Here is a 25,441-nt window from a genome sequence, read left to right as displayed (position 1 = left end):
TGAAACTATCTTTGTTTGTTTATATGAAAGTTCTGTGCGGACAATCAGACCCAACAATTGGGAAAAATACTGTGCGAGTCCAATTGTGATATCCAACCAGATTTTAACCCACAATGCACTCTGTTCTGAATTATCGAACTTGCTTATTGAAAACCTTGAATCGGGTAGTTTCAGAGATAGGCCTCAATGTATGGAACAAAATACCATAGGAAAACACAATTTGGGTTTTGAAACTATAAAGGCAACGAAAAAAGAAAACCCTGTTTTACTGGCCCGACTAACCCAGATTTTGAACAAATTTAGGTAAACATTTTCCAGTACAAATGAATGCCGACTCAAATTTGGAAAAATTTCAGGAACAATTTTTTTTGTATTTTCCCAAATTGCAAAATATTTACAAATTTTGGTGATTTTTGGGTTCATTTCAAAACAAAAAAAAAGCCGGACCAACCCTACTTGAAAAGTTCCTCCACCCCTAGAACAGGGTTTTTTTGTCGCCTAAAGATAATATATTTTTGTTCAAGATGTGGAATTAAATGAAGGCTAGAAGCCATTTGTCTCCATTGAAGCGATCTGAGAGAGTCGCGATTTAATTTCAGACTCGATTCGATTGCGGCAAGAATCAAATAATATTAATTTGATAGAGTCAGTAGGCATTTAGGAAGTCATCTTCATTCTTCAGTGATGTGTGATGAACAAAATTGGGGGAATCCAGTTTGTGAATTCTGCAAAAGAGTAATCTTTTTTTGGAATCTTAAACAAATTTAAGAAAAAAAAGTGTTCTTTTATGATCATTTCTATTTCCAAAAATACATTTTAATTTAAAGGCTTAATTAATTAGTAAATCTGTGATTTCTCAAGAGAAATTAGCTACATGTATTTGAATGGGCATCAATTTGTCAATACTGAGCACTGTTTTCCAAGTTGATAAAAAAATTACCGTATATCAAATATATCTAATAATAATTTTACTGACTTTTTTTCACTTTTACTAGACAATTTACACAATTTTTAATACTTCACCTTTCGCTGGGATCACTGAATGCTGAATAGCAAGCTTCAAAATAAGCAGTCAATCACCCAGGAGCCATTTACCCACTGGTCATAACATTTTGGCTCCTGGTCCACACCAAAATGATGACATTACATTTGTTTCAAATAGAGCTTGGTAGTTTTGTATTTAATGTGTACAATTGAAATTTATATGACTCTTAGCCCTTAAAATGGCTCCTGGTTCACTAAATAATCACAGGACCACTAGCTGTTTTTCCCAATTGTGTGGCTCCTGGTCCAGATCTGCTTATTTTGAAGCTTGCTGAATGGGCACATTTTTGTTTCTTTAGAAGAAATGCCACCAAACGGGATCATGTGTGCATCTTAAAAGCGGTTATTGTTTATGGTACACCATGCAACATCAACAAGGGCTGTGCATTAGAATTTATGTTATGATGGTAAATATTCAAACTGTCTGCAAAATTAGCTTTGGGTTAAATGTTGATCCTGATGTGAATGCTCTTTCAAGCTGCTCAGTTACTATCTTCAGGCAGTAATGATTGGCACAATAAATATTTTTCTTGTGTTTGTTTCTATAGATGCAGGCTTAAGCAATGTGTATGAAGCAATTTCAAAATGTACTTATGAAAACATTTGTGACATGATCAAGGGGAATGAGTTGGATGTCGCTAATATTGTTTTTGAGATATTGGCAAAGAAAGTGTTAAAATTCTTTTGTTTTATGTTGTTTTCAGCAATTGGTAAATTGCTCATAACTCCGTAGAGCTAATTACAAATTATAACAGTAGCAACTGACTAGCAGGGGAACTTTGGATGCATATAAAAAAGATTCAAGCAGTGTACATAACCAAAGAAAATCAATGTTAATAAAAATTCCCTTTAAAAGGAAGGCCAGCCTCAATGCAGAAGAGGTCTTGTAAATAGTTTGGGTCACCGTGAAAGGCATTTTTAGGATCATAACCAAAGAAAATCAATGTTAAAAACTGTTTATAAAATTTAGGTTTAAAAAGACAAGACAACTGGCGTTTTGGGAGCATAAAAACATCCCTTTTACAGGTAAAAACAAGTAGCACCAGCAACTAGTACTGTAAATGATTTAATTAGTTAGACAGCTAAAGAGGGTGACAAGGATAGAATGAAAAGAATTACCATAATAATAAAAACATTCCAGGGAAAACATCAATTAGGTGAGAAAAATAGACATGTGCAAGTATAAGGGCCAACCAGGTGTTTTTAACATTCATAACTCTGTAACCAGATGTCTGATTTAGATGGGGTTTGCATCAATGTAGCATTTGTAAACAGCCAGGTATAGGAATTGATGTAAAAAACTTTAATAGAAAATTACCGACATGTGACTCATTCCCCTTGATCATGTAACCAAAGGGCACGGTGGCTCAGTGGTTACGGCCTTGGACTCATAATCCGAGAGCTTGCTCGACGGCGTGGGTTCGATTCCCGTCCCACCACCGTGTTGCGCCTTGGGCAAGGCGCTTTGCCTCGCTTGCCTCACCCCACCCAGGTGCAATGGGAAGCTGTTAGGGGTAGTCACAGTCGTTGTACTGATGGACCCTGCGCCACTTGTAGGCTGCAAACGTGGTTCCGACATATTCTAATGATGGCGGAATAAATGTAAAGCGCTTTGAGGCTGTTTACGGCATAAAGCGCTATATAAATATCTACATTTATTTATTTATTTTTTATTTTATGTCAGATTTATGTCTAAATAAGATAATTGATCCTGTAAAATTCAATATTTATATATATGTTCTGATTGCTTCAAAAAATGTCATTGTTGTCATCATCGTTGTCATCATCATCACCATTTATAGTGATACCCTTTCACACACACAAGGGTCCGCATGCCACTCCCCCAAAAGACTACAAAGGTCCATTTCTGTTGTTTTTCAATAAAGTAGTCTAAAAGAGACAAATTGACAAAAGTCTGCTTTTTGGTGATCAGGCATTCAAAAAGTCCAACAAATGGCAAGTTTTATCCAGCTTGACATAACAGGGATTAGTTACTGCATTAGTAATTAATTCTAAAATTGCAACAACAAACAAGAAATGTCTTTAAAATGACATGAGTGGAGAATAGTGTAGTTTATGATTGACAGATTAGATGTCCAGAGTAATGGGAGAGAACATGGACCTTTTCGAGCATCATAATTTCTGAATTATATCTCCAAAGTATATAAAACTATACATTTTTGGAAAGGAAATGAGTCAAGGAATCCCATGGTGACGTCAGATTTTTTCAAAAATCTCGAGTTTTTGATAAAATCACAAAAAATCACTTTTTACCCCAATTTTTTGTGACAACTTAAAAAAAATCAGTTCGGAGTAAAAAATCAGGTAGCTTTTAATGAAGAAGAGACATGAACTTAGGGAAGGTTTTTTTATTTTTTTGAAATTCGTCTCTTTTTTCGAAATATTGGAAAAAACATGTGAAAAAAGCAATTTTGTCATTCTATTCAGCTAAAAATTGCACATAATGGTGTATATTTTTGTTTAAATCAAATATTTTGAAAAAATGAGAAAACCTTCCCTGGACTTTGATGTACTCTAAACGATAGTGCAAAAAGTTTACCTTTTGCTTGCATATTTTTCGAAAGTTATCTTGTCACAAAAATCGTGCAATATTGTCAAAAGTGAACTATGAGAAATCGACGTTTTAGTAAAAAATGTCAAAATTATGCACAAAATGTCCTTATATTTTAAAACGGCAAGACTTTCACGCTTGTAAAAGCTGTACCTGGTGCATGGTCTTAATATGCATCTTTTTGCAACAATGAATTTATAATGTCTGCTTTTAGTGCGCCAAAATTCAAAATAATTAAAAAATCTAAGTGGCATTTTGACTGCAAATTTGTGTTTTGTTTACACCGCATTTGCGGCGTTAAAAACATACCGAATGCGCCTTGACTCAAATGCCGGACATACGCGCAAGAGACTTGCGCGCATCACGCCGACATGACACTAATCGCGCTGGCGTAATCACAATATTTCGTGATTCACAAGCATTTCTGACTCATTATTTCCGCCAATTTACTAAGCTGTCTTGAGCCATGTGACTTTTTAGAGTTGAAAAGAGTGAAATAAATCAAGCAAAAATACGTGTAAATATTAACAAGTTGTATTTTATCAGTTTCAAGTGAAAGAATACATCTTAGTGTTGATAAATATCAAGAAATCTCAAATTCGGGCGTGGACGAATGTGTCTTCCATTACTCTGGCCTTAATAGAGTTCAGGCAATGTCTTACCCTTTTATAAGTTCAGCCAAGTCCTATGCTCATATTAAAATATTAAAAATGTAGGAAAGTACATGTAGACATAGCATAACAGGACTTATGGAAAATGTATCCAATTATAGCCTGCCGCAAAACTAAATGTCCAGGGAAATGACATCCAATTTGTATGAGTACTAGTGGATATTGATGTAAAGGTAAATTAACTTTTAAGTAGAGGTAGGTTGGAGAGGATTATGACATAGTGGCGTTTGCACTGACACAAATAAAGCTGACACACAAGAGGAATAAGGAGATACCAAGGTTTGATATGTTTTAATAAAACAACAATAGTCGTGTTCACATTTTGAGTTACACCCGGCGTAAACTTACGCTAACATTGTTCAAAATTCCACAAATATTTTCCCTACTCCTACCACGTGTCCACACCTAGCCTACTCCTAGCACTACGCCAATTAGTTCCACCAAGCATTCACTTCTGGTCGGCGTAAACATTGGCTACCATTTCCGGTGTTTCTGTGACCTTTATCAACTGCGCGATATGTAATTTCTTAGTTCCGACTAACAAAAGGTCATACTTACACCGGGTGCCAGGAGTAGCAGTGTTCACATTGCAACTTACGCCTGGCGGAGTTTACACCCAGCTCGCTACTCCTGACTTTTGTCAGGAGTAAATCGTAGGACGTACGCCTGGCGGAACTTACGCTGACCATCGTTCACACTGCACCTACTCCTGGCAGCGTCCGACAATGTGAACACGACTAATCTATAGCCTTTTTGACCCCCATACATATGTTGGCTTATGTTATTATCCAAATGGTTGTTTGTTTGATTCTCCACTCTGCAGCTTAAACCCAAGCACCAATCAACATCAATGTGTTGTATAATTTTTGTCATGTTATTTGCATCTTTATGAATATTAATGAGCTTATTTGCATATACTACCTACATTTTCATTAATCCACACTGCAGCTTTTTCCGACCAACTTCAAACTTTGTATTGTGACAGTATGTGGTGGACTGATGTGCTGTAAAGTTTTGTGTCATGTTACGTCAATTACGTGCATATTTATGAATATTAATGAGCTTATTTGAATATTGCATGTTATTTGTATGTACAAACTTTTGTTATAATTTACACACCTTTGTGTTGGGCCACCTTAATTACAAACCGCGTAATTCTAGTTGCAATTGCTATGTACATACACATTTTCAAATATTTCTATGCCATCACAGGGAGTACTACCTTAAATGATAATTCACGGTACATTAGATTTGGCTAGGCAAAATATTATGTGACACAGGCAGATAAACAAATCGGCTGGAAAATGTCTTGTTTATGTTTTGACTGCACAATATTCCTAAGTAGCTTAAGAGCCGAGGAGGCAAAATAGAGTTTAAAGGGACACTGCAGGATTAAGGATATATTTTGAGTATTTTATTGTATAATAAGTATGATAATGTGAGACGATCATCAAGGAAGATGAATCGCTTATTATGGAAACAAAATCAACTTTCACTGTATCATTATACATTAAATAAACACTAAACAAAGGCTTGAAATGTACTAATTTGCAAAATCAGATAAGAAATTAAAAAATTATCAAATTCTACCCGATTTTGCAATTTTGTTAGAAGATAGGTGTAAAAAGTATTTTGCAAGTAATAAGACCTAAAAGCAAGCTAATAAGAATAGAATTTGTCCTGTAATGTGTGAAATTAGGGACCAAGTTGGGGAATTGGCTTTCTACTCAGTACTAGTCTACTACCAATATACCCGGTGGGGGGGGGGCCTTAAAACAAATGACTTTTGGATTTTCCAGCTCCGAAAGACCCCTTAAATTTGACCAAAATTGAGCTCTTAAAGACCCTTAATTTTTTAAGTTCCAGCTCTTAAAGACCCCCAATTTGCTCATTCCTCACATTTCAGTTTTTTTAGGTGATTTGCAACCATCAAGCCAAGAAAGACCCTTGAATTTGTTAGCAGTTCCAAAAGACCCTCTTTTACCTGTTAGCAGCTCCAAATGACACCCTTTTACCAATACGACGTCAGCTGACAAAGTCCCACCATCTGAAAATTCCAAGGGAACATACCCACCAAAAATTTAGGATGTGCCCCCCCCCCTGCAATATACACCCTATCTCATTTTAATAATATCTTAAGTTTCTTATCAAGACATCTACTCTTAGGCTGAGTAAAAGTGGTTATGTCAACTTTAAGTTGCTCCGTGTTATAATGTTTTCCTTTAGGTCAACAGACGCTTACTAATTAACCATATCCTTGTGCACGATAGAAGCTATCTTATAGATAATAACCCAAGGCTGGCGTAATAATTATTTAACAAAAAAATAATTAAAATCTGGGATGAGCAGTGACAAGATAATTAAGCTAATGTCAAATACGCTCTGTGAAGATTTCATTAAGATGATACGAGAAATGATCTGGCAACACTTGTACTGCAGTAAACTCTTAGTTTAGCGCATCAAGCATGCATGCATTGTGAAGTGTGCATCTTGAATATGCTGGCATTGATGGTATAGATCTGATCACACTCGTTTGCACTGCTTCAGGTGCCTATATAGGCAATGTTACAATAGCAGCTAAAGAGTAGCCAACCATGTGGTGAATAGGCACTGCCTGTTTGAAATGTTCTTCGAAATACGTCGCGAGATATGGCACTTATGAAGTTGCACCGTATGTACGGCTGTTGAAGATTGGATTTCAGACGTTGTTTTTTTTCCTTGGATTTATATATAGTTTGTCGTTGTGGAATTTAAAGCGATGATGCAGTCAAATGTTCAGAGAGGAGTCAGGCAATATTATATTGATAGAGAGTGAGTATTACATACAAATGTAGTTGTATTATGAGTTTTGCTGTAGATTATAGCAACCCCCCTCCCCTGTCGTCATAGAGCATAGGCCCTCTATCCCGTGGCATGCCTCCTCTAATCAGAGTCAAAATTTGACTAATTCCATCCCTCCAGTCTGGTCCTACCTCATCCAGACCCAGTGTCTCTCCCTTCCCACATCAGTCCTGGTGCCCCCCCTCCCCTTTGGATGACTTGCACTATACCACTGTTCTGCTGGTTATGCCACCATGAGGAGGGAAGCGTCATTTAGGTTACCTTAAACTTCTCCCAGGAACTTCTGTTAAGCTTTTGAACTGAGCAGCCTTCAGTTACTTTTAGACCTACATAGAGATATTCCAGATTTCTTTCCTCTGCTGCATCCACTCTGTATGTTGCTGCCTTATTGATGGAATTATTATGATGCTAGCCTTTTTGAAAGGTACATTGTATCAGTAATAGTTCGAAGAACGCCACGGCTCCACTCGGTTAAAGCATGGAAATAGTATCTTATCTACTATTTCCATGGTTAAAGGCTTTGATGATAATAAACAAAGTGAAAAGTATAAAACAAAATTGACGCTAACCTAGTAATAGGAGCTATAAATAATAAGAAAAAACAGGAGTTGGTAAAGCTACAATGTATGGCTCCGTTTACAAATAAATATGGGTGCAGTAAAAGAAAAAATGATAAAAAGTAGAAAAAAATTGCATTTCAAAATATTTTAATTTTGAAAGGATGAGATATAGGATTTTCAGCAGTTATTTCAGAATCACACTTCTTGAGGGATAATATTACAGGATAATTCAATTTCCACAACTGTCCACTTGGGCCTGAATGGATCATATTGCATTGAATATCGGTATATCTATAAATAAAGGACTCAGTGGTAAAATCCAATCTCTGTACTTTTAACATACTCAAAATATTATTTTTGTGTGTGTTCATCCTGTGACTAAGGACTGTCGATATAACATGTTAATCAATGAATCAACTATCCAATAATATCAAAATCGCCAATATCTCTTTCTGAATGAAATCGATACATCTCAGTTGCCGATAATGAAAAAAAAGTATCAAAAAATCAGGAAAAAAGGACTGAAATTGAACTCCATATTAAAGTTGCTGGAAAGTGACTGGTGCATTTGTGAGTCCAAATGGCATAGCACTCCATAAGACACTGGAAGGTGGATGGTGCATTTGTGAGTCCAAATGGCATAACTCTCCATAAGTCACTGGAAGGTGGATGGTGCATTTGTGAGTCCAAATGGCATAATGCTTCATAAGCAGGGACAGGCGATTTGCTGAACTTTTTTCCGCGCAATCTCCGCTAATTGGCTATTTTTTTCCTATGGGCAGGGATACATGATTTGCACTGAAAAGAAGTTCCGCGCAATCTCCGCGCAATTTGCTATTTTTTTCCGCGCAAATCGCCTGTCCCTGTTCATAAGTCACTGGAAGGTGGATGGTGCATTTGTGAGTCCAAATGGCATAACTCTCCATAAGTCACTGGAAGGGGGATGGTGCATTTGTGAGTCCAAATGGCATAATACTTCATAAGTCACTGGAAGGTGGATGGTGCATTTGTGAGTCCAAATGGCATAGTGCTCCATAAGTCACTGGAAGGTGGATGGTGTATTTGTGAGTCCAAATGGCATAGAGCTCCATTAATCACTGGAAGGTGGCTGGTGCATTTGTGAGTCCAAATGGCATGATGCATCCTGTTAGATAGGTATCGGTTATGTCAACACATGTGTGGACATTGCAATAAATTCATGGATGAATGTAGAAGAAATGAGTAAAAATTAAGAGGAAAATTGATTTATCGATTTTTATTGATATTGAGTGGTCAATATTTTGATTTACAAAAATCATGACATCAACGGTCCGGTACCTGTGACCACTATTAGTATGTAATGAATGATCCTAAGTTACAACGTGATGTGTGTCATAAAAATCCAAAATGATTATTTTAATCAAAAACAGGCAATTGAAAATGATCACAGTTTTGGGCAAAAAGTTATGTGATTTCCTCTTTTTCTTTTATGGAAACTTGGCTACTTTTTCTATATAAGTGAAACTGTGTGATAACGACATTAATTTTGACTATGAAAGCCATATTTCATAAAAAATTTTACATTTCTTCACTAGCAATCTGTTGCTCAAAATTTCATGTATCGCAACAGAATCATGCATTTTAAAGAAAAAACAACAACTTTCCACAGCTTCAATGGTACTCAAACTAGCAATTTGTTACTTCCATCCTCCGTTGATTATAAGTTTGACTGTGCATGATAGGCAGTTGAAAAGGAGTAGAATATTAAACAGAAACCGCAAAATATTATGTTTATATAACAATAACAAATTTTGTAAAGATTTAATGGCCATTTTGTGTAAACACAACCGTTTTAGTTTTAAAGAAGACATCAAACAAATAATGTAGACATTAGTACAATGATGACATTGCATAAGATGGAAAATCTCAGTGCCGTAATGTTTTGTGCAAGTTGAGTGCAAGTTGACTGGAAAATACACATCTCACATTATCATTTGGAATCAACAAAAGATATTTCATGACTACATTGTTTCTTTGGAGTGTTTGAAACATGTATCTGAAATAGCATCAGCTGGTCATTGTACTTAGGCTAAATTTAAAATTTATATAAAAGGTTTGGGGGAGGGGGCACCGGGTCTGATTGGGGGCACGAGCCCTTTTTCGGCACTTTTCCTATGGGATTTTACTAAATTTTGCAATCAATTGGGGGGCACGTGCGCCCCTATGATGTTACGCCACTGTCATGTTTATACTGTACACTCAAAAAGTGTGTTGCCTTAATTAAACAAGATGAACGTTCGATTTCATTAACTCCACATTATTAATTGCAGGGGGTAGCGCGAGCACAAAAAATCAAAGGGTCCAATGTAATTTTTCTGGACCCTGCAAAACCAACATTTAAGGGGTCCAATGAGAATTTAAGGAGTCCATATCTGTCCAAAATTCTAAACTTTGGAACTGGTCAAATATTCCAGTCAAAATTTTAGTGTCGTTGGCCTATGATGATTCGGAAGATTTACTGATCTTTTTATTTTTTATTGACGATTACTGATTTACGCCTCCGTGCATCGTAACATACAGTTTTTATCGGACCCTTTGGTCAATTTCAACTTGTGATTTAAGGAGTCCAAAATGGCCAAAATAAAAAAATAAGGAGTCCCTGGACGCGCAGACTCCTTATTATGCGACCCCTGATTAATTATCAATAAAAGCATTCTGCAAGCTGACTTGTAAATAATAGAGTATAATTTAAGTATTAAGAAAAATACATCTGCACAGGTTTGATGTTTGTTTTAAAACCACTTTCAAATGATTACAAAATGTAGCAAGGAGATGTTTTCATTAGGTAGAATGCCAGGATGAATAATAACGGCATCTGTCAGGTATGGTGTCCCGCAAGTTAACAGCATCATATGACGCCTTGCTTCTCACAGTGTTAATTATTTGCCCTCGTTATATTAATTATAAGTTACAATACCTTGATAATAAGATGAGTGAAGTCATTAGCAGTTACACCTGTCTTGACCAATTAGTATTCCATCGTTAAGAGATTGATTGCTAAATGGTCAAGGTTTTAGGTATCACAGGATTAGGCTAACAAAAAATTACTTGCGGTAGGCCGGGCACATTTTGATTTTGAATTACCTCATTTTGGTGTTTTTTATTTGAGAAATGAAAAAATTTGAAGATATTTTCAGCCAAAAAAAACAGATATTTTTCTCATACATTTTACAAGCAATGAAAATCAATCAAAAATTTTTGCTAAAACTGAATAATGACAAAATAAAATTGGATGAAAATCATACATTATTGCTTTAATCTTAGAAAAAGGTGAGAAAATATGAATATGAAGTGGACAAAAATACCTTCACTTTGCAGTATACATGGTATAGAGTGGAAATTGTATGGAGAAATTTAATCATTTCAAACAAAATGTCAGAATTTGATATTTCTGTGATTATGCCAACATGGAATTTGATAGGACAATTATTGCTTTATTTACTAATTTAGACAAATTATACAAATTGGTTGGTCATTTTCAATGTTTAATAATGAATGCAAATTCAATACAGACAAATTGTGCCCTTTCAACACGTTCAATACAATAAATGTACAGTTTTTGATTTGTCTTAATTAGATTTAGCTTGGCTAATGCCAGCTGTTGTTGGTAATGACAATCTGCTCACATGGCACAATCTGCACTGGGTGTAATTTGTAATTCTTCATAGAATTGTTGTTGAAGAAAATGAAATCAGTGATTTACTCATCTGGATGATCGTAAAAATCATCAATATTCAGATTGTGGCACCTTTGCCATTGTCATTCGCTGTCTAATAGCAATGCAGTCGCATGTCCATAGTGGTGACCATTACCCCCCCCCCCTTTAGATTCTTGAGCGATTACCTGGCTAAAAAAAATTGGGTCTACACAATTCACAAAATATTTGCGTTGGCAAAACATACTATACACCCCCCCCCCCAATCATATTGGTCTAGCGATGCCCCAGAACATGACCTGCTAGTGGTTAAGCCGAAAGCTGTGTATTAAATACAAAATAAGACATTAACATGAATCTGTAATTTATCAACTTATATGTGACCCCTCGGCACAACTGAGCCTGAGCCCTGAAGTCGCCAATCATCATTTTTGAGATATTCAACCAAAATATTCTGCTTGAAATTAGCTTTAAAATGATGTATATCATGTCTATAGTACGTGACATTTAAGTAGTGAAAAATCAATAAAACAGTTAAAAAATCCTTTGTTTCCTATTGTTTATTGTTAAGTTCGATGGAGCATATCTCAATAGTGGCACTGGCAACATCCGGGCTCAGTTGTGCCGAGGGGTCACATATAGAGAAATAAACTACACATATTTGAATGTTTCTTCAACTTTGTCATTATTGCCGTTTTCCTCACTGCCTTAGCAATGATTGTGTTTTTAAAGACTATTCTTGTTTGCCACATTTTTCATTTCAAAAATACCTAATTACAATTATAATGACTTATTCTTAATTTTTAGCCAATTTCTACACAATTTTATTTTGTTTATACTTTTGCAATGTTTTATTTGTCAGGGAATACTCATAAGTCATGTTCAGACAGTGCCTTATCATCAATGCTAACTAATAATTGATGATTACTTAATCTTCTTATAAAAATATCAACGATGAGCGTCCAGATGGTACCTTATATCCGATGATAACTAATTACCAATGATAACATTTTATAATATTTGACAAAGAATAACCAAATTCAATTTGACTGAAATTGTATGTTAAAGCTATAATGTACGATCTTATAATATGAAATTGGTAAATTTTTTTCAAACCTGATTTTTTTGCATATTTGTAATGTTTACACATGTCCCAACTTGTACCTAAATGGAATCGGCCAAATTTGTTGTCTTTGTAGGTCAACAGAGCAAAGTTCCGACATATTATCATAATTAAAAAATTATGATAATATGTCCTCCCATAGAACTGCATGTTAATGGCCAAAATAACCAGTGAGGTTTCTTTCACTTTACCATGTTATTTCAACTTAAAATGGACAGCAACCCTTCCTGGTAGTTATTACTAATTTTATTTCAACATTTTGAATAAAGAATAACAAAATTAAAATTTGATGGAAATCATTCATTAAGGCTTTAAGGCTTTTTAAGCTGCAACTTAAGGTAAGCTTGTCTACAAGGTACACTATCAACAACAACCACTCATAGTATACGTCTTTACCATGAGAAATTTTACGGTTAGTAACTTGAAGTTGATAACTTAACTGCGTCCACACAGGCACTAACTAAAAGGTAATCATCATAGTAGTTTAACTACGACGTAATCAACAAGTTATCAACGACCATCTGAACGTGATTACAAACTTGCAATAAAAGCTAATGTTACACAAAAATGTCTGGGAATTAAATATAAACCACACAAAATTAATGAAAAAACTAAAAACAGTGGATCTAAAAGCATAAAAATTGAGGGAAATGGAAGAGTAGATTAAAAATCTGAATTTATGTAAGGGCCACTTCAGCTGCCACTGTCCTAACATGTTCCAATTTTCTGCCCAATTGAACTTAGCTACACAAATAAAGTCAATGTACCAGGTTGTACCTGGTAATTCTCATTATAGAAAGCTTAAATGACAAGGTGTTTCCTCAGCTCTAATCAAGCTTCTTGCATTAATAAATTTGCCATTGAACTTAAGGTGGCTAGGAGCGGTGTCTGAGCTAACGGTGAATGTGCAGAAATATTAAGAAAAATAAAACCCACACTCAGGGAAAGGGTATGGGTTCAATATGTGGGATACGAAGGCTTGTTGTAATGGGTTTTATTTTTCACCCATGTGCAGTGTTCGAATTAAGTGGTTGTCCGATTGTCCGGGACAACCAAAATAATGATCGAACAAGTAAAAGTTGAGAAGCCAGTTGTCCGATGGACAACCATAGAAAAAGTCCTCAGTGTAATTTCATAAAACTAGGCTCAAAAGTTGCCTCAAATTGCATTATGCACATCATTTACGAAGTAACTGAATCCCTAAAATGCCGAACTATGGCCTAATTTACTTCAATAATTAATATAATGTACAGTAAAACTGATTTGTGAGCTCTTATTTTAACAGCAAATATCGAAAATCGCCGGTGAGATTCTTGTGCCGCCATGTTTTTTCCAGGGTTTGTTGACATGACACTGCCCTCTATTGTTAAAATTAGGTTAAATGTTGGCTAGCCGGCGCGGCGGTACATACCAGGGAATTTATTCAGTTTAAATTAGATAAATAAATTTTAAAAATTTAAAAAAAAAAAAAAAAAGAAAAAAAAAGAAAAAAAAAAAAGAAAAGAAAAGAAAAAAAAAAAAAAAAAGGAAAAAAGCAAAAGAAAAGAAAGAAAAAAGAAAAGTTAGCTCAAAATTTTCGGACAACCTAAAATATTTTCGGACAACCAAAAAAATTTACTTGGTTGTCCAAAGGACAACCAGAAAAAAAATCTTAATTCGAAGGCTGCCCATGTGCATAATTTTCACTGTGAGGGGGAAATAGTGAAAACTTTTATTTTGATATATTATTTGTCATAACTCAACTGCAATACATTTGGAAATGTGACCAATGGCTTCCTTCAGCGTGTTTCTACTGTGCAAACAGATGAATTCAAGTGAATTTGTGGTGATGCGAGGAATACGCGGTAACGGGCCCAGCAGATCGGGTGAAGGTGAATGGGCGGGAATGTGAGTGAATCCGTCAACCACCAATTGAGGTGGTTAATAGTGGTGAATACACAGTAACGTTCGCTGTTGAAACAGTTCAGGTGACGATTTTGCAGGTGACACCGGAAGTTAGCCTACTACAATACAGTGTGAGCATTCAAAATCTTACCTTGAAGGACATGAAAATATTTTCTGAACTTCTGCCCTCCCCACTATTTATATGTGGGTAGTGAATTGATACCCTGCATTTACAGTGAAGTAAAAACGACTCAGTGAGGTGAGAGGATTGAAATATGGGTGAAGGTAAAAGCTAGGTATTAGATGTGCTCAATATAAATACTCTCTTTGACTCATTTCCTATAGATCAATGTATCACTCACTACCCAGCAATAATAAACTGTATTATTTAAACAAAATTACTAAATCTCGAAAAATATAGCTTGAAGGTTCCGACTCACCTTAAGAAAGTATTTGAAACAAAATTGTCATTAAGGGGGTACTACACCCCTCGATAAATGTGTGTCTATTTTTGCATTTTTCTCAAAAACTAATAACACAGTGGTAACAAAAGTTATGCATATTATAGGGGCAAGGAATCCAATTACTACACTGGAATTTCAGTGACCCAAGACAAGTTTGTTATTTATGATCAGAAATAAGGTACCACTAGGATGTACCTCATTTCCTATCATACTGAACCGCTTGTCTTGAGTGACTGAAATTTCAGTGTAGTAATTGGATTCCTTGCCCCAATAATATACATAACTTGTTACCAGTGTGTAATTATTTTTAGAGAAAAATGCAAAAATAGTCACAAATTTACCACATGGGTGTAGTACCCCCTTAAGGAAAGGTGAATTAGATTAGAACGTTGTCTGAGGCTGCATAATGTCTGGTCCTCCTCTGTAACAGTGTCCTGATGAAAGCTGCATTAACAGGAACACATAATGTGTCTTAATTTGCCAGGCAAATACCTGTACTGTAACAACGTTTATGTAGTTGACCTATAAATTAGCCATCTAGGATGCTTGTACATAAGCCATCTTATTTTCTTGCTAAAAGTACATTGAAAGGTTTTGCCTGTTTTGTGTTTCCCGAACGTTGCTCATTATAGTAGAGGAAGAGACCCCGGGAAGAGACCTAATGTTTGGTGACCAAATCTTTGGAACAAAGGTTTGATAGTGTTTTTGGCATGCCTGAAGGGTTCAAATATGGCTTGGACTGCCTTCCTTAAAGGCATTTTTGGTAGGGGTCAATTAAGGTCAAACAAGGAGTCAAAATTATAAATTATCTCAATTCTTTTAAAAAGTATACCAAATTACTCGCCTGGTTATAAGGAATCCAAAAAGGTATAGTTCGCGCTATCTGTAACCTTTAGTTAGGATGCTATGGGCAGAAATGTGACAAAAGTCAACATACTTTTGGCTGGGTGCAATTTTACTTCAGTCCAACCTCTCTTATCCGGACCTCTTTTATATGGATCTCTCTGTTATCTGGCTGTGAAATTTTCAGAGGAAAACATGTTTTTGATGATTTAACACCTTAATTCCATGCTCTGAATGCTTAGAATGACATCTATATTGCACAAAGCACTCTAAAGCCATCTTTTAGTGCTATTATCCCATATTAGCACAATCTTTTGTTGTCACAATTTCAGTCCTTGGAACTTTCAATACAGAATTACATGTAATTCACTAATCAATGCTTGGTCCCATCATGGCCGGATAAAAGAGGTTGGACTGTATATGCTTAAGATTGTTCAATTTCAATGATTTTGGTGTCTAGTTATATGTTATATGTTTTCTTTAAAAACAAAAACCCTTTTTTTTCTGTTAAAGCAGCTAAAAAAGATCGATTTTCATAATCTAAATCAATATATTATTGAAAAATAACACCTTATGTTTTGCAAAAGTTCATTCTACAAATCATATACTTTGAAAACTTCATTGATTTATTTTTGGGAAAATAAGTTATGCACATTTTACAAAAGTGATGCTGCTTCAGCCCTCTTTACAACATAACTCAAGAACCACAGAATTTTCAAAAGTAATGTGATATTTGAATTCTTCTGCTCGCTCACTATGAAATGATCAATGCAAGTTTTGCCAAAGCTCGCTACCATTCGCAAGATGCTGTGAACTACCAAATCACAACAGTTTAAAATAGTTGCTAACCTTTAAAGCCAGGCTAATATCATATTTTTGCTCCTCGCTGATTATATTTGCCTTTTTAAATCAATGTACTTACAAGTGTGTTGTGTACCATCCAGATATAGCTCTTGCACATTAACATGATTAACTTATTCAGTTTTTGCAATAACATTTTGAAGTGATCGCAAATAAAAATTGATGTTTTGAATCCACCAAGGTTAACGTCTTAGGCAAGCATAGCCGTTACGCAGATGAGGAGAGAAGATGACCCTCACGGCAACAGTCTCACGACACATCAAAACACGGACACTCACTTATAATTTACAGTGTTTCACTTTGTAATTTAACACTTCCAATTTCAGCCTGGGGCTAGTATTTACAATATGCGATATCTCCTTAAAACAATTTGAAGGTGACAATTTTCCTCAGATTATTCATGCATGCTGTTAAAGTGGTGATTTTCGCACGTGTAATTTTTGCGCTTTTGCCAATTTCGAACTACATTGCTTGTTTTTAATTGACTAAGGAATCACAATTCTCAAGCACACCAAACCTCAACATGAAAGTGATGAACCTGTGCCCACCAGCGTATGAAACTAGGGGTCTATCGGTACATGTAGAAATATTCAGAAAAAGGGGATCATTCAGTGTTGGTAACGTCAAAAATGGGGTGATTTTGTATGTGAGCACCCTAAATTTCACATCAGTGACAATCAAAAATAGCTTTTTACCCAATTTTACAGTACAAAATAGACAACATTTGTTCATTTGAGTTTTGAATGAAAATGTGCGGAAAGCGCATTGAAATTTCAATTTTGAGGACTAATTGTTCAAAAAAGGGGGTCATTCAGTGTAGGCTGCTGAAAAAAAAATGTGTAATTGGGTGTAGGATTTGCCAAAAATACCAGGGTCTTTTCATGGGCACGTGACGTATGTCAATATATGGGAGTGCCCCCTCCCCGGGCCATCTGAACATGCCTAGGCGAGAATTATTTGTTTTTTGTTATTGCGCGAGTCAATAAAATTGCAACTTGCGCACACGTTAATATTCACAAACAGCGTGTTTATACTGAGCGTACGGCTTTTTGACCCGCTATTTTCCGGGCACAAAATACCGATCATAATCCGGCCACCGTTACCCAGCTTGTTTCTACTGAGACCAGAAAGCCGTGTCTCGCACGATGCACGGCATTTTTTCCTGTAAACCGAAGTACGGAAAACAGATTTGACTGTTAATTATATCCTAAATTTAAATGTCTACGGATGGCAGCTCATGGCATATGACCTACAATCACAATTTAGTATTTTCGTAAAATCCAAATTGCATTAATTTACCAGTGGATCTAGTAATTGGCTATTATGATAATTAATTTACAGCTCATATATAACCAACTCATTAATTATAAAGATATAACCAACTCATTAACTATAAAGAAGTAGGCCTAGACTAAGTAAAGTCATATCCATTTTACTTCATCAAGTTCATGCGAGTCACACATGTGTCCAGTGTATATAATATCGGAAAGAAGGAACCTACTACATCATAGGCCTAAGCTAGACTATAGGCCTACAAGTAGAATATAAATCGCGTTATTTTTGCAACACGCATGACCTCGACCCGCAACCGATGACACGGCTCGCTTTCTACTGCGCAGATTACACGCTTTGATTCGGCATGATCCACCTCAAGAGGTGGATCACGAAAAGGCGAGCACATGACCCGCATGACACGGCAACCGATTACCCCAAGTCGTTTCTACTGGGCTCGTTACCCGGCACGGCACGGCACGGCATGGCCCGGAATTTTACCCTCAGTAGAAACACGCAGAAAGTATGCATCATTCACGCAAAGCCTAGTTCGGGTAGGTGCTGCGCCTAGCTGTGTGTACACCATTCTATATCAATCCACAATGTTATGAGTCCCGCCTATTAAGACCTGATCAGAGTATATGTCTATACATTGTAGTTTGCTCCAAGTTTTGATTCCCACAATGAATTGAATAAGCAGAAGAATACTGTGTAATAGAGAATGCAAGCATTTGAAAATGATCTTATATATATTATATTATTATTACTAAATCTTGACTGTAAGATCAGATGTGCTGATTTTGAATTATAAACTATCAATTTCGAAAGTAAGTGAATTGCCAGAAATAATTTCCCAAATTGCAGTTATTTCCTTTATGTGTAAAGCATACACAGTGTTAGCTTACTATCAAGACAGGAAATATATAGTCTATAGCTTATGAAATAAAGCTGTGCAAACCCTCAATGAACAGTGATGGCACCAGAAGAAATGGGGGTTGGGGGTTGGATTAGGATGCAAAGTGAATTTTAGTGGGGGGGATGGGGTTGCTTTAAAAAATTGACATTTTTGTAATGTTTGGTTTTTACTCTAGGGGATAGGGGGAGGGGGGTCTGACTCTGGGAATTTCCCACATGTCCCCTCGTGTGGTGCAGCTACTGTCAATGAAGTCTTGACAATATAGGGTAGTTTTGTGTATGCCACAGAATTCTATATACACAAGAACCGGTCATCCCTATACCGCTGCGTGTTCGCAAACGTAACCGTCCCGGCTGAAAAATGGATAAAAAAGGTACGGCAAGACTTTTTCGCATCACGTACGTCGAAGTTCACTTTCCAATTATGCAATCTGTAGTTAGGATAACGAAAACGACTGGTAAGCAAGTCTACTAAATAACCTCAAAATCTGAAGGAAAAAAATGGCGGACCCGTCGCTGGACCCTTTCCAGAACTAATACATCATATCTAGCCATTATCAACATGGGGTCATCGGTTTGAATATTTTCCTTATATAAAAAACTAACACCTCCGCTATATGGTATTTCATAATATAACATTAATGGAAAGAAAAGTGCAAATACTTTTCGTGTTTCGAATCGGACGAGTGACAAGCTCTAATGACGTCATGATGTAAACAACGTAATTGTCATTAATAATTAATTAGGTAAACCCAAATATGGAGGTATCCAAAAGTATGCTAATTCGAAGTTCGACTAATCAGAATACGATCCTGGTATCCAATTCTAAGCAAATGAGTTGAAGGAGGTTACGTGAACACATATACTTATTCTCATCTAGCTTTACTAAAAGATCTTTGGTGTATGCTCACATGAAAAATAGAGCCATGCAGTATCAGATGAGTATGGATATAAAAGCCAGGAAAAGGTATCATGAAAGGTATAGACGAATCCAAATACACGCATTCCTACACCTGACTAGCAGCCTTTAGTTGGGTAGCCGTCGGCTACAATGCACTCAAAATGTGAAATGATTCGCCTTGGTGGAAATTTTAAACTGCATTCCATCACCCGTTTTACACCTTCCGCGAAAACACAGGCAGACAAAAGAATAACACAATACAGTTCCCTTCGACAAAACACACAGCATGGTCTATTCGCTGTTGAAGTGACATAATAATCGGATTAACTACACGCGGTATCTATGCATTGATGTACTTGCGAACAAAAGGACTATAGATGCGACGGGATTACCTGCGGAATTATCTCCATTATATATATTATTAGCTATTATTCTATTAACCCTCCTCGTCCTTGCATCTTCTCTAGGTGTTAGGCGGCTTTTATTTGCACAATTGACGCTCAAAGCACCAGGTTGGTGCTAGCGGCTACCCAAAGATGTCCGACCAAATCCTGACCATGACTTGGCTACTTGGATTCGTCTATAATAATCCCTGTGAATTAATTGAAATACCAGAAAGTACCACTATGATTATTATGGTCATCCATCAAAAAGACGCCATACTTTTGGACAACATCATATCTTATTAATATAAAAATATGGGCATTGCTGGTATCAGACCGTTTTAAAAATATCAGGTTTGAACTGCACAGCTCGAAATGGCATCACAAACATCTCTGTTACTTTGTAGCAAACTGCATTTCCGACGCCATTCAGAAATGGGTTTTGAAACAAACTAAATGTGTCATTTGGGTATGCAAATGGGACCCTTTAAGTCAATTTAAGTCAATTGGCATTCTTGTACAGTAGTTGGTGTGGTTTGGCATCTAAACACCTTGACAGATATTGGATTTTTACGGAATTGTTAAAATAGATCAATTAATTGATTAAAGTTATTAATTAATTAAGTAGGCCTATAGTTTAGCTTTCTTACTTGGTGTACTTAAAGAACTTGATATTTAAAACTGTTAAATTTCACAAAAATGACCAAAATCACACTATGCCACTATGTGTTGAGACCGACGATTTAAAAAACATTTCCATTGAAAATTGCAAAACCATTGAAACAGTTGAGTTGTTCATAGTTGGGCCTCGCACAGTGTCATCGACCCTATATCTTCATGGCAGGAATCGCCATGGTAGGTTGAATCCACAGCCACGATTAGCCATTTGGTTCAAACCTTTAAAGCTCTTTAGAACTAATAATTAGTCGAGGGACATAACTAAGGCTACTCACCGTAGCCGGGTAATTGATCTTGGTTGTGCGTGAATAAGCTTGTATACGGCATTGAGGTCAATGGTCATCGACTTTTTTCTGCCTACAGTGAGTGCAGCTGTACTACACGCTGTAGTCCATACAGGGTATTACAGGAACAACGCAATATAAAATGGTCAGATTTTGACTTCAAAGCGCACGGCCAATTTTCAAAGCGCATTCTAGCGACTATTATATCTGTTCAACACGTATTTTCAAGTTTATGAGACCACATCTGGTTTCTTGAGAAAAATTCATTTATGGAGATATTCATCAATTTCTAACCCAGTATTCAAGATTTTCGTCTGATATCAAAATCGTGCATAGCAATTCACGTGTATCGATCCCGTGTATTCATTTTAGTGTCCCTGCTCCACCAAATAATTATTAGCCAGGCGGTGTCGGTGTGCCTCGCTTTAAGGTAATAAATACGCAGCATTACCGCAGTTTACATGTATATGGCATGAGCAACTATCACTTTGAGTCAGAATGCTGTCATCCCTAGTGGTAAAGTTCAACAACCCATATTCAACAATCAGAGCTCAAAGTTGACATCAAGTTACGAAGGATGAGTTTTTGTACCCAAATATTCAAAGGTCATTATCTATGGGTGTACAAGTATATTGGGGTTAAATAACCATGCCCTGGTGGATGAGCATATTTTAGATCCTAGTGGCATGATGTATAAAATGAGCCTATATCCCAATCACTTCAAGTTAACATGGTGCTTGGCAATCCACTTCAGGAACAGGTGCAATGTACCTTGTAATCACAAGTTGGCTGTTCAGTTGATATACATTAACCCCTACGGAAGACATGACCTTACATCTCCCAAACAGGGGGTGCAGATTGTAAATGGAGTCACCCATTCAGGTAGCCCCATTTGAAATTCACACTCCTTGTGTATAGCTGTAGTAAAGAGCCTCTGCCACTATCCATATTAAAGGCCCATCCAGTGATTTGCTCATCCGGTCGTTCGTAAAAATCAATCAAAATTCAGATTTTGGTACCTTAGTCATTGTCATAAATATGTAAACATAGCCTGTTAGTAGTTCAGCCGAAAGCCGTGTATTTAAGACAAAAATAAGGAATTTGCATGAATCTGTAATTTAGATACTGACAGTATCTAAATTAGCTACACATTGTACATGTATTCGAATGGGGCTTCAACTTCGTTATTACTGCTTTTTTTTTTCCCTTTTTTTTTTTTTTGCCAAATTTTCATTTCAAAAATACCAAAGGACAATTTGAATGACTTATCCTTCACTTTTAAGCAATTTATAAACAATTTTAATTTTTTTACACTTTCGCTGGGATCACTGAATGGGTCTTTAACACAATCAATCATGAGGTCTGCTACTATCACCATATGATATGCACAACTCTGTACCTTGATGTCCGTGCTACGTGCCTCAACTGTTTGGACATCGCAATCCGAAGGAACTGACCAAGTTATATCCTTGTGTTGAAGATTATCATGTCTTCCATAGGGGGTGTATGGATTTCAACTGGAATAGCCCAATATACTAACTCAAAAATCCCAAATTTGTCATTATTTCAACCTGAAATGCTCTGTCATTTTTCCATCACATATTTATGATGCCATATCAAATATAACACACTTAAAAATGAATAAGTCTTAGCATGCACTATCGCAATTCATCAAGTAGAACTTCACTATGGGCCACAATGGCCTCATCCCAATGGCATAGTTCAATAACCTCAATTAAACAATTAAAATGTAAAATTTGACCTCAAGTTGCAGAGTATGAGTTTTTGTACCCAAGTTTTCAAAGGTCATTCAATAAATGTATAAATGTATTGGGATTAGAACTGTGCCCCTGTTAGATGAGCATGTTGTGGATCCTAGTGCTTGTTGTCATGGTTGTAGAACGCTGTTTTTGACGTCATACTTTATGATAGATTGTATCACATAAGCCGATTTATATATGAGCATGGAATTAGAATTATTTCCATAATTTTTTCTACCTCCATGATTTGAGATGTTTATGATGCAATAAGTAATGTGTAATTTCTTTTGTATAATACTTAACACAAGCGTACCAACACTTCAATATGCAGAGGCTTATAAATTTCATGATTCTAAAAATTCATTTTGTTATGAATCAAAACACAAAATTTGTGAATTGGATTTTTGAAAATATCCGCAATTCACTAATTTTAAATAATTTGCAAATTAAAAATTTTTGCAAACCAGGAGTTCTCCTAAAAATCAGAAAATTATAAATAATTTGAAAGTTCCAAGTTATTTGTCACCTGGAAGGTAAGAAAATGACAGGTCAGTATGCTGACTTGAGTATTTCGAGGGTTAAGAACCAGAAAGCCTCAATTCACAATGCAACACATTGTGACTTACGGATTTCTGGTTCTTAACCCTTGATTTTCTCTCTATTTCTACCTTTTTATTATTTCTAATTAATACAAGAGGCTATCAAGAGTAAAAAAAACCCTGAAATATACCAAGTTTTTAACAAAATCGCAATGCAATGAATTATTTATGCAAAATGACTTTCACAGCATAAAAAAGGTGGGCTGAAGATGGGAAACTCAATATCAACTTTCATTAGCCTTACATGAACCTCTTTTTGGTTGATTAAGTATGGAGAGCACGGCATGAAAAATTGTAAGCAAACATTGCCACCATATCTCAAAATTACTGGTACTTCAAAATTGCACTTGAACATAAAATGTGTAAATTATAGTGTTAAGGGGGTACTATACCCCTATGGTAAATTTGTGACTAGTTTTGCATTTTTCTCAAAAAATAATAACACACTAGTAACAAAAGTTATGTATATTATTGGGGCAAGGAATCCACTTACTCCACTGAAATTTCAGTGACTCAAGACAAGCGGTTCAGTATATATGATAGGAAATGGGGTACATTCTAGTGGTACCTCTTTTCTTATTATAAATAACGAACCGGTTATCTTGGGTCACTGAAATTCCAGTGTAGTAATTGGATTCCTTGCCCCTATAATATGTATAAGTTTTGTTACCACTGGGTTATTAGTTTTCGAGAAAAGTGCAAAAATAGACACAGATTTATCGAGGGGTGTAGTACCCCCTTAATGCTCTGTGCTAGCAATAGGCTTCAACATAAAAAGTTTCAAGTTTTGAGATATTTTCTCAAAATTTCAAGAGCTAACCACCAGTGTTCGAAATATGCCTCAAAAAGTTACAGGCCAGCCGGGCTTGACCTTAAAAAGTTACCGGCCAGCCGGGCCGGCAACTAGATGCCAGTCAGAAAAGTTACCAGCCAGGCCAAAAAGTTACAGGCCAATTGCCGGCTGACCGGCCCTATTTCGAACGCTGCTAACCACTGAACCAATACTAGGCTTGTTTGTACTCATTTTAATGCATTTTTCATGCTGATTCCAAATACGGTTATGAACACTTATAATTCTGAAATTTCTGGAAAAAAAACACTTTTGATCTTGCAGTCGACATCGTGGGGAGAGAATTAAGGGAATCAGGCAAGTCACATGATATTTTTTCGAAAAAAATATTACCGGGTACAGTGTAGCAGGTGCAAAGTTTCAGTGAAGGCAGTTTTATTTTGAATTCATCAGAGATATTTGGTATTCTGTTGTTCATCAGACTTGAATTGTCACTTTCATTTATCTCAAACATAATAGTGCTTATATACCTGGAAGAAAACAACCCCATGGAATGAAAACATGTCCTTGTATCATGCATCATAATGATGAGTCTTGACAGAACATTGGAGTATGGTAATATTTAAAGCTGCATAAACATACCCTTCAGGATTTATTTTTTGGATGAAAGAAATTTAGTTCATCATATTTTTGAACATGTCGGTTATAATGTATTAAACTTACTGAAATTATAAAGAATCAGTTGGAGGGCCATTCAACTTTGACGCGCTATTATTAAACTGTACGCTATGAATACGCACACAACGAAAATTTAAATTTGCTTGATTTGGGTTGCAGTTTTAAAAGCTTCAAAATTTCTCTCTACAACTCCTAATAGCTATATATTTTATATATAACTACAAGAAAGGCTTTCAACATTCCATATATGTTCACAAAAAATACCGTAACTTTGCAAGGAATATGATATGGGCACATACACACAAATTTTTGTCATGAATTGAGATAAAAGAGTAAGAAAAACCGCGTTATTTTAGAAATGGTGCGAGTTCATAAATCAGGAATTTGCATATGATTAGAAACATGGCTTATTATCCTCATATTAAAAAATCAAGATTTTTGGTTGGTTAAGACAAAAACCTGCCGGCATGAAAAGGGTATTTTACAAGACGGAAAAATACCAGTAACATGCGACAACAGCATTGAGAAGGTTCATGCGAGCAGTGTTAAACTCTGCGCGCGTATTTCACTGACGCAGATGAATGGCGCGCTTAAGGCGCAACAAAGTCACTGCAGCGTGTACTC

General features: G+C 36.1%; 1 protein-coding gene across 5 annotated transcripts in view; it reads left to right on the top strand.

Annotated features, from left to right (window-relative positions):
- LOC140168398 (tumor protein p53-inducible protein 11-like) overlaps positions 1-25,441 on the top strand; it is a 455,473-nt gene that overhangs the window by 249,289 nt on the left and 180,743 nt on the right. The window contains exon 1 of one of the 5 annotated variants that reach the window (XM_072191784.1): positions 6,788-7,098. The exons of the other annotated variants lie outside the window; for them this stretch is intronic. Coding sequence (XP_072047885.1) covers positions 7,046-7,098 — 53 coding nt within the window. The 5' untranslated portion in view covers positions 6,788-7,045. Of the gene's footprint in view, positions 1-6,787; positions 7,099-25,441 lie in introns of those variants that run through there. 5 annotated transcript variants of the gene reach the window in all.

Source organism: Amphiura filiformis, chromosome 13 (genome assembly GCF_039555335.1).
Source record: "Amphiura filiformis chromosome 13, Afil_fr2py, whole genome shotgun sequence".
Lineage (NCBI taxonomy): Eukaryota > Metazoa > Echinodermata > Ophiuroidea > Amphilepidida > Amphiuridae > Amphiura > Amphiura filiformis.
This window is presented reverse-complemented; position numbering and strand designations above follow the sequence as displayed.